Below are 14,231 nucleotides of genomic sequence, written 5' to 3' on the forward strand. Positions count from 1 at the left end.
TTACTCTCAAAGATAGCACCTCTTCGTACATGAAGATCAGACACCGTACAATAGCTGAAGTTAGCTGCACAGGTCATCTGAATCACCAGGTGAGTTTGATGACAATAAGACACATTTGGTAATGAACAAGGATGTGATAGTCTTTGCTTTGCATGTTGTACTTGTACCGGTACAGGTACTTGTACGATACTGTACCTGTGCTGAAGATTAACGATTAAAATGGAGCACGTTCTGATTAGCGAGGTGTAGCCGAGGTGCAAGCTAAGGTACAACTGTGTACGTGGTAGTCGACATGCCTGCTACAATTAGCATGCAGGTGATAGTACACTTGTGATAAGAGCACTACAGACACTCACGCCATTCCCTTGGAGACATGTCTGAGATTTGTGTCTCTTGAACTGTTCGGTTTGTTCGTTCCCCAACCGTTGTTCCCGTCATCTTTTTGCATTCCAGCTAACGTTACGCTTTATAGCAACCCAACGGAACAACTGTGGCCTATGAGCATCGACGACGACCAAAAGAAAATATACAAAACGGGATGGGAGCGAAAAGCAAAGTGGGGCGTTTTGGACAACGGACGAAAAAGAAAAGTGGGCCACTACGCTGCATCCACGTTTCTACATTATTTTCAGCGCCGTAGCTACACTGAACAAGTACGAGTACAGGGCTAGATCACGTGGGAATACAGGTGTACACAGGTTCTGCACTGTACTTGTAGAATACAGATACTGTAGCCTATGATGGAGATTCTCTCTCGTTGCAAAGGACTTTGCGATAAAGATAGTTTCCGGGTCCGTCCGTGCTCTACCCATCGGTGACGTCACCCAAGCTTGTGCCCATCTGAGTGTGGTACAGCCCTGTGGTATGTACAGCTGGCATGGTGAGAAGCCACGGCTCATAGGGGCAGTACAGGGGATGCAAGACAACTGTGGGATACGAAATACTACGTTGCAGGTAGCAATCCAGGTGATGCAAGACGAAACAGCAATCAACAGAGCTGTTTCATATCAACTACGTGCCCCTGTTTGGGAAGGACTCGATTCTTGCAGCTCATGGTTCGTGCTTTTAACTGCATGTGCTACTGATACAGCCGGTTATGTATTTGATACGCGCAGATCTTCACCAAGTACATTGGACGCGTATCAATGCATCTTGGTATGGTTCCACGAAAGGATAATATTGTAAATAGTTGGCTCCTAGGGGAGTAACGGTACGATACTCGCAAGGTGGACGTGCTCCATCGCTACGTCGGCTGATGTGGACTAAGATGTATGCGGTCTAGATCAATTAGCTACTTACCATATTGGTATAGTCTGGATTTACACCAACCCCTTTCATCCAATGTATGCTCATAACACAGGGATAAGCTGTAAGTACCGGCATCTACTGTACTTATACATCATTTCTCTCCCTTCCTCCACCTGAACCTACTGATCTGTACGTGCGATGAACGATACGAGCATGTGTTTCTTAACACCATCTAAGGAATGGGTCACAGGAATGCGCTAGTACGATTCTATATTGCCTCGACTACGACTAACTGTATGATACTGTACCTTCTGGCTACTATGTGGACTACTGTGCTATAGATGGATTACTCGAAATCAGGTTTTATCTATCCTCTTCGTTCTAATCTCTTAACCCCTTTTCTACCCGAAAATCTTCATTCGGGAAAAGTTAGCTCGCTTGAAGAAAAACAGAGCCACCAGGGCTAGGCCGGGGGCCACTGTGTAGTAGCTAATGTGCAGAGCATTGTGGTTGAAGTCCGACTCAAGGGCGAGCAGAATCGTGAATGCCGTTAGACCCCACACCAAGTAACCGCCCACACGGTGGAACTTGTAGATGGCCCGGCCCTTGTGCACGGATCCGAACACCTCAATGGGCCACCAGAACTGGGCCGCGCCAACAAGCATCACTAGCACTAGCGCACCATAAGTAATGATGCCAAAGGTTCCGTGCCAAGAGTAAAAGTGCTCCGCGTGGTTCTTCTCCTTGTTGTAGAGAATCACGCCGGCCCCCACGCAGTAGGCGAGCACTGACAGGGAGTTGAGAATGCCGTGGAGCTCGCCGCCCACCTGCTTCTGGGCCGCCGATCGAGGCTCGGGCTGAGTGATCAGAATACCCTGGCCAAGCAGGAAGAATCCCAGTGAGTTGAAGATGGGATGGTACGAAAACAGAATGATGGGCGTGGTCAGCACTCCATATAGCACCGATCCAATCACCAAAAGCAGCCCAATCTGCACGGGAATGGCTGTACCAGTGTACAGATTGCTGAGCGTCTGGCGCTTGAGCTCGGCTCGGCTCTCTGTGCTTACTCCCTCATTTCCCAATAAATTCTGTCGGTCACTCATTTTCGAGTTTCAAGTTTCGAGATTGGTGATGCGTATGTGGGGTTCTGCAAATAAAATGAATCTGATTGATAAGCGACACCCAAACCGCCAACTGTGGCGTGCTTCAAGCGCAACTCATGAACCTTAGTATTGAGTAATACCTAGTCCTAACCCTCACAAGCCGCACCAGATAATAAAATGCATGTGTGTATACAACCCGATAGCTGAACTCTAATACGCGTAACTCCGCCACAATAGATCTACAAGTAGAGGACAAACTACGGGGAAAACACCGCAAAAATACCCCATCAACACAGGAGATATATTATATTCTATGGGAAACCCCATAACATGAGCGGATATTTATATCCACCAGGTAATCTCACAGATACACACACTCGGCAAAATGAATGCACTCCGATCAGTGATAACAGTCCATGTCTCATCTCCCTCATTACATCACGTTGCATTAGCACTGTAAATCTTTCGACGGGTCACTCGAGGTATGCAACTCGCAATGACCTTAGGTGCACATCACCTGGGCAACGTACATTGGTAAACAACCATATCTGAAGACAGAAAAATTATCCTCCACCTAAGGGGTGGAGGAACATTTAATGAGTTGTACAGTATCGTACAGTAGGTACCATAACACAGAACCACTACTGTACGCGTAACACTCTACAAATCACACTCATTAATGAACGTATCTAATAACCTATGACCCTTAAATTATAACGAAAACTGTCTTGTTAGCAAACCGTCTAGATGACCCTCCTTAAGCAGAAGCAGTAACCTCGTGAACGGCGGTGGGAGCAGCGAGGGAGTTGTCAACAGCGGAGGTGGTGTGAGGCTGGCTCACGGGAGCAACACCAGAGTTAGAGTCGGCCTTCTCCTCGGGCTTCTTGGCATTCAGAATGGACTGGGCGTACTGGAGGCCCTCCTGTGAAAGATCTCGGACAGTGGCGACGGTGGCGTATACTGGACCAGAGACAGTCTTCTTATCGTCGATTTCCGATCGCTTGCCGTCGTAAACCTTCTGGATGTGTTCTCGGGTGTGCTGGTTGATTTCCTGAATCTGGGAAGTCTGCTGCTCAATCAGAGGTCGGGCTCGGTCAAAAGCAACCACGGTGAGGCGCCATGCTCGGGCCAGCTCGTTCTCGGCATCAGTCACAATCTCCTGGCCCTTGGGCAGGTAGGCGTTGATCAGGGCTTCGAGACGGTCGTTGAGAGGGTGGAAGATGGGGTCGAGTCGGGCGTGGACAATGGGCTTTCCATGGGCATCGTAGTAGGTGACAACCTGAGACTGGACTCTGGAGGCAACGTCTCGGATGGGCTGCACAACCACTCGGGAGACAGTGTTCTTGGTCTCGTCGGCGTACTTGTCGACAGTACCTCGCACGTTCTCCAAGGGCTGGGTCACGATTCGGCTGTAGACCTCGTCGGGCTTGGTGTTCTTGAGAGAGGGCACGGCCTTGTCGAGTCGGTTGAGGGCCTCGTCGGCAGCGTTGTCAATCTGAGAGATGTAGGGGGCGGCTCGCTTGACGACGGGCTCGGCGACGGGGGCACCTCGGTTCTGGATGGCCTGGATGAGAGGAACGGCGTTGGATGCAAAAATCTTGACAACGGGGAAAGAGGCAGCGAAGCCAGTCACGGCAGCAACAGCTGGATACTCGCTCAGGTGCTGGATGAACTTGGACTGGGGCAGAACGTTGCCCTCAATTGGACCGTTGGAAGTGTTGTCGGCGACAGAAGGCATTTTTGTGTGTGTATGCTGTGAGGATGTCTCTTGTGGGTTCGAAAAAGCTGGGTTAGTGAAGTCTTTTATAGGCATCAGCGCCCAAATTTATCCGTGCTTGTCTCACTCCCGCATTGGGTTTCATTACCTGCGCTTATCCATTTTGCTGTCAAAGCAAAGTTTTCAGGTGTAGAGTTCGAGCTTGAAACTCAATCCAAAACAGTGGTTTTTCGGCTCCTGTAGCGGGAAGGTCCGGCTGGAGCCACCCAAAAGCAGAAAAACGAAAAACCTAGGCTCAGTGTGTGGTGTGGAAAGAAATGGCGCACTAGTGGGCAGCACAGATAGCCATCGAGAACAGCAGGATATCCCCCTGTGTGTCGCGGACCCGTCCCAGCTGTCATTGCAACGCATCTCGAGCTCACCAGAGACCTCCGACCCTCGGCTCTCGGGATCTGCACCGATAATGAGGTGAGGTCATTCTCAGTGCGCCAAGATAATTGTTCCGGTCAATCTAAGGGAACGAAATGCATGCAATGCAACTTTGAAAACGGGATGTGCATGAACCTGTGTGTGTGACGCCACGTGAAAGTTGGAGCGTGCGATAAGATAACCCAGAGTGGAGTTTGCGTTGCTAAGAGCAAGGCCGGCGACGGAAGGGAGGCGACAACAATGGCTGATCGCGGCAGGACGACAACGGCTGGTGACCAGAAGGGGGACCATTTTTTGTATCAGTCAAACCACCCGCAGGTTCGGGTAGTGTATGAACTTAAACGAAAAAATAAAACCCCTGCCAACAGAGTTGTCGTCACTCACGACTAAGACAACCACCCTGCGGAAACCAACAAGGGGTTATAGGCCCATAGTTCTGTTTGTGTTTGTCGTGTGTTTGTGTCGGGAAGGTACGAGTACTCACCAAGTGTTTAGAGCTAAGCACTGCACTCTAGATATCGCAAGAAAGGGATGTTTTGGAGGAGAAGAAGAGTTGTGTGGTGCCAGGTGACTCCTTAAATATTGGAGGGCGTGGTTTTGTGGTCTTATCACACAGTGTGTGTTTTCAGTCTTTAGGTGTTCTGTCTATCTAATCAAGTTAAGGTTTTGGGTTTGCGTAGTGTGCATTTATAAATATACTATTTGGTGACACTCGCTGTATAGCTGTAAGCTGTGGTGACGATGAGGCAAAGTGTGCCAATTCAGCGTAGTCCAGGAAGCTCAAAAGACGGGAAATTGGGCCAGGATCAGCTATCCATCTACCTCCATGCACTGATCCGTGCCTATCGTGGAGACACACAGAACATGATAACTTAGCGTCTAGTCTGGCCCATAGTGCTAGTGCTGTCATGAACTTATTTTTGCAATGCACATGCTGGCCATTTTATTTTCGCTTACGTGCCTGGTACGAGACAATAGCTGATGCGTATGTTCAGCTCTCGGAAATCTACATCTGAATTCTTTCAGGTCCTCATCCAACAACAACACGAACAAAAGCCATTGGTATGAGGGGTAGTGTCGATCGTTGTGGATATACGACACTCAACTTAGTCTATTTGCGTTAAATCGGAGACTCGGCAATAATAATGGTGATACAAAACTCTGATGTGGAACGCGTCTGAGGGCTTCAATACGAGTTGCATCATCGCCAGAAGAGTGACAATAACGAACCTGGAGTGCAGACAGAGCAGCAGACAGGCTCATCGGGCCTCAGTTACATGCCGTGTGTATATACTACCAACATGGTACCTCTCCCTCCAAGCGAAAGACGACTACATCTTCAAGGAAGAGCAGCTTTACAGTAGAAATTTGGTTATCAGTAGACGTTCAAAATGAGCTACGAAATATCCGCTAAATCTGAGGCCCATTATTAGCCCAGATGTTGTTTGCAAGTCCATATCCAATGTCTCTCGGATTCCCGGAATAGGCCCCTTGGAAGTCTTTTTTTTTCTCCTTTTTTCAGTCTCTGAAACACGATCGACCCGCTCTGGAGCTCGGTAAAGCCGAAAGTCGATGTCTACCCTACAAGTAGGTTACACCCGATTCCGACTCTGAGACAGCTTGCTTGTGTCGCAGGAAGGAGATTAGCCCATGGAAACCTGGAGTTGCACACCATCTGGACTTCTGGCTTTTTGGTGTATGCACAGCCATACCCCGCACTCAACTCTAACCTAAGGCTGGTTGAAACCCTACTGTAGGCAGTCGAGAGACAAAAAAATTGTATTCTGTCAAGACAAAAGGGCGAAACAAGAGAGCGCGATGTCGAGGGCAATTGGAATGAGCTAAGAGAGCTGGCTACAAGAAGAAATATAACACCATTGCTTAAAAAGGACTATGGGGGGGTGTCCCCAAGCGGTTGCAGCCTTCATTTATTATTCCGTAACCGGTATCTCCGCCCTGTCTCGTGTATATCTGTTCCTTCTTGCCGGCTCTCTGCACATGTTTCCCCTCGTCGCTTGTTTGTCACGAGAGGTCTCGAACATAATTACAACAGAACAGACGCTTTGAGCATGTGAAGATGAAGAAAAGATTATAGAGAGGCTTGTGCAAATTGTTCTAAAGAGGCTATGGGTTCTTTGGCGGCCGCCCTCCAAGCTACATCTACAAAATACATACCGTATAATGATCATCGTAAAAGTGGCTCATTTGTATCTTTAGGATCGACGGAAAGGGGAACAATCTGAAAAGCACTTCTTACCGTGACCCGAGAGTTACTTGTAACTGTGCCGTGTGCAATGCTCAACAACGGTACCGTCTCTGCTTGTGTAATACCTCACATTCTCGCTACTCCATCCCACTCACACGACTCACTCCAGTTATCACATTCCCACTAACCATTCCCTTTCACAAGCATCCTGTCATTGTGTCACATTTTGTGTGGCACGGTCATTGTCCATAGTTGACAAATCACCTCCTATGTGTGTCACACTCTCGCCCTTGTTTCTCATCCCTTGTCCGTCAGTTTTCGTATTTCCCCTTTTTCTGTTATTCTGCAGAACAAAGAAGCAAGAGTCGTCGTATTCCGCCTGAACCTTGTCGGAGCGATAACTAGACACACCCACAAAATAGACTTGGTAGGAGAACGAAAGTGTAGTGGATATCGGCAAAACCACCTGTAACGTGCTTGTACAGGGTCCGGGAAATGTGAGAGCTCATATCTGATCCTTTCAGACAGTCTCAAAAGGAACCTCGGCTGCCGGCTCACTTACACCCCCCCACTGTGCCTACATCCGGTCCTGGTACAGTCGTTTTCGTGACATGCCACAAACGGCACACATCATATTTTTATGTACTTTACCAGCTTTGGCTCTTTTTGCCTTCTTCAAGAGCTGCACCTCCGACTACAAAACTGCACGCGGCTCTTTCATACCAACCCTGCATTGTCCTCGCATTTTTTTATTTAATTTGATTGTTGTGTTCGTCGGACGAAGGTTGCTATCAGAATTCCGGGCATGTACGGCTTTCCTTTTTTTACCAAGCCTAGACCAACTGTTGCCTGATGCGGATGAAGAGGGTGCATAGGCCAGCGATAGGCTACCGACAGCTACTAACTGTGTTGATCATGAGTGGGGAAAAAGTGGAGAAAAAGAAGCGCACAGAATCAGCACTCTTGGAGTTTGTTGGAAGTGCTCGCATGTGATGGGGGGCATGTAAAAATAAAAATAAAAACACGTGACCCATGGAACTGAATGAGTGATGGTAATACTTGTAGACGTTGAACCAAGTATCTGCCAATATGCCGTTTAGAAGTTTTCACCGCACAGAATATAAACGAGACAGCACTTGCGCTACATTCGCACTACTTGCGCACCATCAGCGACGCTAGTGGCTTCCAATATCCGATAATGTGCGTGTTTCAGCTGTCAATCTGCATCATGGTAGATAAGACGAGGAGATCCATGTCGAATCTGTAGCGATGAATGCATGCTGTACTATTATTCGATTATTTTTTCATGTGGAGAAACTCTCGTTTCGTACTGTATCACCTGAATGCCGATCCCCACAACCTCTAAACACAAGTCTTATAGCTAATAAGTAATCCGATATGTCTATGTGCCAGTAGCTTACACTCTCGGGCGGGTCTCGGGCAAATTGCGGACAGCCCTCATTTTTTACCTCTTTTTCTCATTATGGATGACAATGCATTTTATAAGCTGTTTCAGATTACATCCCAGGGTCTTACTGAATTACCACTCGAGCTCCTCAGCCCATTTGACACCCCGTTGGTTTCTTCTGGTGCGCCGTTTGCGACCGTCGAAAAACCGGTCTCTGATTTCCTTCCCCTCCAGCCGGGCCCGTAGATCGTTGGCGCTATAAAATCCAATTGGTTCCGAACCCGTTAGTGCTGAATGCAGCGACGAAATTAGTTTGCTGGATGATGGCGTGTTTCCGGACACTCTCAGCGATGGCTTGAGGTTGATTTCGCGCTTTATGGGGCTACAGATTCGCCCAGGCGACGGTGGCTCGTTATACAACTCGGCCTCCGCAAGTCTTCTGCTTCTTCGAAGCGGCTGTGTGACATTGGCCGCGAATCCGAGTTGGGAAGACTGAGTACGAGGTGGTGTTGAAGGAGGAGACACTGACGGAGGTTGCCGTTGAACGGGTTCGATGATTTGAACTGAGCTGTCGTTGTGGACTATTTCTGAGAGGAATTGAACTGAACTGTCGTCCCCATATGAGTCCTTCCCAGAGTCATCTTCTCGTGCTTCTGCATCCTCTTCAGAGTCGTCCTCGAACACCTTGAGCTTTGGTAGGTGACTGAATTGGAGATTGGACCGGAAGGCAGAGAGTCCTGGCTTGGTCGGTTCTGTCCCGACAGGAACAATGGGAGGCCCGAGCCTCGAACTGAGCACTGGGATCTTGGTAGGTCGATTTCTTCGAGGTGTGCCTCCGTTTGTGTCTCTCTTCAGCTCCAGGGGTGAATGGACTTCAAGGGGTGTTATGGAGCCAGGTTTGCGAGTCCACTCCGTTCTGGGTATGCTTCTTGGGGTCCTGCTTCGCATTTCTGAGTGTGTTTGTGGTCGTGGTGTCCCCTCTGGGTGCTCGATTCTGGTGGGCGAAAAATGAATGTAGTCTCCGAATGAAATTTCGTCATCCTCATCGGTGCTGATCTCCAGGCTGTCGAGCGTCGGGATGAGCTCGTCGAGCTCCTTCTGTGTAATTTCTGTCTCCGAGTACTCTCTGTCTGCTAGAACGCTTTCGACGACCCTTAACCATTCAAACTCTTGCATGTGGTCGTCCAGAGGTAGTTGGTACGGCGAGCTCTGGGCCGGGGTTGCGGTCGAGATGGAAGCTGAGATGGACATGGGTCTTTTTTCTGGTGGAGAAGTAGGAAATTCGCCCGCCAACTTATTTCAACCGAAAAAATGCGACTGCTCTCAGTTTCGAACTGTTTGTTGATTGCCCCAAACAACCTTGCATAAAAAGAAACTCAAACCGGCGACCCAATGTTTGATAAAAGCATATCCTGCTTGTATGCTGTGTAGTCACGGGAGATAGGGGTTTGGGAACTATGTAGCGGCAAGGAGCGGCTTGTACATACACACACAGAGGCATGTGAGGGGAGATCAGCTGAGAAGGCCACGTCACAGTCCCTCGTCTCTTGTCTGACTAATGCCTATTATCCGGCCCCTAATTGCACTGTATACTGTGCTCAGTAATTAGCATTGTCGATCTCCTGTCAGGGGTGTGTCGTTCTGTATGGATGTGTGTGGGGTGAGAGGCTGTTACCCGGGAGTGAAGTGCGAAGATATATGCTTCTTAATTAACGGATACAACATCAGATGGAGAGTGTATGTGATAATTATATACAGCGCAAGACGAACGGGAATGACAAGTCAGCAGCGAGAGCTCCACCATCAAAACAAACACAGAAGCACCACATTCCAGCACCACATTCCGTAGACATTCTAGGGATCCTACCTTGGACTGGCGTGACAAAAAACACGGGACTGAAATATACACAACAGGAAGAAAAATAAAGGAGATGTGCTAAACCATCCTAAACAAACAGACTGACAAAAGGATATGCTGAACAAACACCTGTTAGTCCGCAAATTTGGCACTTTGAAACATTTTATCTATTTTGCAGTATTATTCCAGCGTCGCTAAGGGATTGGTCTGCAGGTTTCGTACGACAAGTGTAAGACAAAAAAGCTACTCCGCAACGGAGAATTGAACTCCGGTCCCCCGCGTGCTGAACAATGTTCTGACAGGCGGAAATTCTAGCCACTAAACTATTGCGGATTATGGGTTTTTTTGAGCGTTGTGGTATAACATCAGAAACCAGATGACTAATAGCCAAGTTTCAACTACCCATTTAAGATCTTGAACACTCAAGAACAAAACAAAATCAAAGTCTTCGACAGATACCACGTTCTGCAAAAGTCTGCACATGGTCGTCCGTCGAGACGATTGCAAGTTAGTGAGGACCTAAAACTCCATATGAGATGGTTCTGCGACATCCCAGGTGACAGCACATGGTCCGTCGCACTTGAAGTCAGCGTGGACACGGATAAGCCAGTGAATCGATAAGTCCAAGAGATAACGCCAAGTCTAGCAATCACTTCCAGCTGATCCATCACCACTCACCAACTACACCGCTCCGCACTTGCTCTTCTGAACAACCGATTCCGAATCTGATTTGCGGTACAACATTGTCTTTGGGCCTCGAGTAGCTGAAAGTATTCCCCTAGAATAAAAAAGAATAAAAAAGAATAATACAAGCGACGAAATGATGCGGTTTGCAGGTTAGTAGAGTAATAAGGGAAAAGAAACAACCAAACCGCAACCCCCAGAATCGAAACAATCAGGACACCGCTTCCAAGTTCAGTTATCACCAAGGTGTAGGCCATTGGATTGTGTGACAATGGCCACGGGGACCGCTATAAAACGACCAGAGGCTTCACAGATGTTGCTATTTCTTGACGATAACAGCCATAGACGTATGGTGAGACGGTTGGTTCTGTATTATATAGCTAGCGTGAGATCAGTCTCAAGGAGTAGTGGGTAATAACCGAAAGTGAGCCAACGCAAAGCGCTGTAGTATCGATGTCGGGTATACACATGACACGCTAATAGACTAGTTGTAGCTACTTGTACTTGTACTTAGGTTGAAGACACCAGGCAGGTCATAGAGTATAGCTTCCTGCGAGAAACCCGGTTGAGACAAGTCTGGCATAGGTAGGTGCGGCTTATCTGGGTTGGTTAAGAATAGCGATGTCTGTCATGATGTGATCATAGTTCATCAGACGGTTATTTTCATGTTCAAATACCAGCCGCCTTGAATCTATTCGTTCAAAGCTACCCCACACAAGTCTCACCATTGGCTAAGACAGGGAAGGTGTGGATTTCTAGAGACCTACATTATCTGAGACATTGTAATAGAAGTGTCAGCAGATATACTACCTGAGGAGTCTGGTGATTGCCAAACCGCTTAGTGCCTACTTATGGGTAGAGGTACGTACTTGTACATTGGTTTCCTCACCAGACCTCATACTTTTATTGGACCGACTCAACAGTGTACATACTGTACATACTGTACTGTACTATGTACTGAATCAACTCAGTTGTCTAACACCCAATTGCCACCAACTACAGCAGATATACGATATACCTGATGTTAGATCAGACAATGGGATTGAACAGCATTCGTGAAGCACTACTTCAACTCCAGGAGCACTAATAACCCTCAGAACCATGTCTCTGGCTTCAATTGAGACATACTCAATGCGAGAATAGTGATAGAAATAGCAGAAAAATAACCACTGCTATGTGAGATATACTAGCAGTGTACGTAGGCCACGCTACACACAGCAGTTCGAACAAGCACTGTAATATACGAGTATATACTGTACTGCACAACTCATTGTTCCAATCAATCAAAACTTTTGTTATTAGTAAATGTACATGTGCTTAGATGAGGAGGGCGGCGGCAACAACACCACCGATGGCAAGAGCGCCGTTGACGTAGGCCAGAGAGCCGGAGTTCTTCTCCTCGGTAGCGGAGGCAGAAGCAGCGGCAGAAGAAGCAGCAGAAGAGGCAGCAGCGGAGGTGGCAGAAGCAGAGCCGGAGGCAGCAGAGGACTTGGAGTCAGTCTTGGATGCGGAGGCGGAACCGGAGCCAGAAGAACCGTGGGCGTGGCCAGAGGAGTTACCGGAGCCCTGGGTGTTCTCGGCGAGAGAGCCTGCGTTGGCGTTGGAAATAGCCTCAGCGGAAACACCGGTAGAGTTCTTGCAGACGGCGTTGAAAGCGTCAACAGAGTTATCAACCTCGAAATCAATGCAATTGTACAGGTTACCGTCAACAGCCTGCATGATGACCTGAATGGTTCCCTTCTGGCCGTCCTTGAGATCGCCAAGAGGCAGACCAGGCATGCAGAAGTTTCCAGCACCAAGCTCGTTAATGGGGCCGTAAAGCACCTTACTGAAGTCCTTCTGGCCATCAGATCCAGACTTGGTACCACAGTCGTCACCAAGACAGAGTCGGTACTCAGTGATGGCGGAGGTGTGAGAGGTCTTGAGTAGGACATCTACGGACTTTCCGTTGACCTTGAATCGCTCACCGATCTTGTTCAGACCACCGCAGGGGCCCTGGGTCTGAGTGGGGTGAGAGTCACCTCTCCATCCGGGGTAGTAGACGGTGAAGTGGGCGTTAGCTGTGGCCAGGAGAGTGGCAAGGGCGAGGGCTGAGAGCTGCATTGTGTTGGGTGAGTGATGGAGCAAAGAGTGTCTGGCTATTTTCGATACGAACACACGTCTATATATAGTAAAGGAGTTACATCATGTCACGGAGGTGACGGGGTAGGCTTCCGAGCGTATATGCTCTGCGACGCATAAGGTTTTTGTCAACAAGCTAATGTAAGATAAGGTTGCTAGCCGTGAGATGTGATAAACAATAGCGTGTGGTTTAACCGGTGTATCTGAACCTAGTCTTGTGGGTGGTCAGTATGGGGGGGGTCGATAGAAATCAATTGGCCACGTGACCAAAAGTGCATCATTTAAGCGACACTAAATAGGCGTCTTTTCGTCCGTTCTAAGCCGCTCCTTTACCCTCAGCTTCTAACAGCTCCACCAACGAGCAAATTTATGCAGAGGTGCGCATTTTGAAAAAAGCCTATTTGAACATCACCCAATGAAGCTCTTGAGGATGTGGAGATGAACAGCTTGAGAGAAGCAATTGGCTGTTGCACGCTGGGGGACTGTGTGGAGGCGACCGCGATCTGCATTCGTATTGAAAAAAATGGGGTGACTTACAGGTTTCGCACGTTTGTTGGTGTGTCGAAGTTACTCGTTTGTACCTACAGGGGTCATAATCATCAATTCATTATAAGTTAGGTGCAACGTCAAGTGAACCAGAAGCGAGCAAATATATCGGTATAATACACTCCGTTATCGCTCGTGCATGGATTATTCATCTTGACTCACAAACGAGCAAGTTCTCGCTTATGCGCAGGTGTGCAATAATATCCTCTTAATTTGCTCAGTGCAAGAGTCGTGACAGGGCTCTGAATTTGCTCGTATCTGCTCACTCTCTAGCTTGCGTAACGGGCAAACAGCAGCTCTCCGAGGAAGATGCCGCCGAGAACCGACACAAAGTAGCCCACGTTGTAGGTCATGGTGATAAGCATGAGCAAGTAACCCACGCCGGAGAGCACCGTCTGAATGGCTGCTCGAGGAACGTCCACGGAAAGTCTCCAGGGACGAGGACCTTGTCGAGTAGTCATTGTGGGCGCAGGAGAGGGCTGGTCGGGACGCTCGAGCTTCTGAAGTCGTTCCTGCTCCTCCTCCTCATCGAGCTCATCCTCGATATCTCGCAGACTCTTGTAGGGCTGGTCTCGGCCGATGTCGTTCAGAGCCACCACCTGCTTGTTGAGCTTGCCACACTTGATGAGCTTCTCGTCCAGCTTGAACTTCACCACAAACAGACCTCGATAGATCATGGCAAAAAACACAATGAAAATACACGTTCCCGCGTACTGGCCTCGGTTGGAGGGAGTCCATTGATCTGAAAACAGAGCGTCCACCATGTTGGAGTGGAAAGTCATGGCCATGCTGTGGGACATTCCTCCGGACGACGAGCCGCCCATGTCCATGCCGCCCATATCCATGCTTCCGTGGTCGTGGCTCATTTTTGTGTGTGAGAAATGGTGTTGGAGTTGAATAAAAAAGAGATG

General features: G+C 48.5%; 5 protein-coding genes and 1 non-coding gene across 6 annotated transcripts; all 6 read right to left on the reverse strand.

Moving 5' to 3' along the window:
* Positions 1–1,649: 1,649 nt before the first annotated feature.
* YALI1_F31568g (uncharacterized protein) lies at positions 1,650–2,351 on the reverse strand (the record flags this gene model as incomplete). The annotated part of the gene is made up of 1 exon (XM_505818.3): positions 1,650–2,351. The coding sequence occupies one exon, from the start codon at positions 2,349–2,351 to the stop codon at positions 1,650–1,652; it is 702 nt and encodes a 233-aa protein (XP_505818.1).
* A 757-nt stretch (positions 2,352–3,108) lies between these two features.
* YALI1_F31587g (uncharacterized protein) lies at positions 3,109–4,164 on the reverse strand (the record flags this gene model as incomplete). The annotated part of the gene is made up of 1 exon (XM_505819.3): positions 3,109–4,164. The coding sequence occupies one exon, from the start codon at positions 4,162–4,164 to the stop codon at positions 3,109–3,111; it is 1,056 nt and encodes a 351-aa protein (XP_505819.3).
* A 4,079-nt stretch (positions 4,165–8,243) lies between these two features.
* On the reverse strand, positions 8,244–9,362 carry YALI1_F31639g (uncharacterized protein; the record flags this gene model as incomplete). The annotated part of the gene is made up of 1 exon (XM_505820.3): positions 8,244–9,362. The coding sequence occupies one exon, from the start codon at positions 9,360–9,362 to the stop codon at positions 8,244–8,246; it is 1,119 nt and encodes a 372-aa protein (XP_505820.3).
* Positions 9,363–10,215: 853 nt separating this feature from the next.
* YALI1_F31648r lies at positions 10,216–10,302 on the reverse strand. Its single transcript has one exon. It is a non-coding gene; the product is annotated as a tRNA-Asp (tRNA).
* Positions 10,303–11,970: 1,668 nt separating this feature from the next.
* Positions 11,971–12,756, reverse strand: YALI1_F31672g (uncharacterized protein; the record flags this gene model as incomplete). The annotated part of the gene is made up of 1 exon (XM_505821.3): positions 11,971–12,756. One exon carries the CDS (start codon positions 12,754–12,756, stop codon positions 11,971–11,973), a length of 786 nt encoding a protein of 261 aa, XP_505821.1.
* Positions 12,757–13,589: 833 nt separating this feature from the next.
* Positions 13,590–14,186, reverse strand: YALI1_F31687g (uncharacterized protein; the record flags this gene model as incomplete). The annotated part of the gene is made up of 1 exon (XM_505822.3): positions 13,590–14,186. The coding sequence occupies one exon, from the start codon at positions 14,184–14,186 to the stop codon at positions 13,590–13,592; it is 597 nt and encodes a 198-aa protein (XP_505822.2).
* Between the last annotated feature and the right edge of the window lie 45 nt (positions 14,187–14,231).

Source organism: Yarrowia lipolytica, chromosome 1F, assembly GCF_001761485.1.
Source record: "Yarrowia lipolytica chromosome 1F, complete sequence".
Taxonomy (NCBI): domain Eukaryota; kingdom Fungi; phylum Ascomycota; class Dipodascomycetes; order Dipodascales; genus Yarrowia; species Yarrowia lipolytica.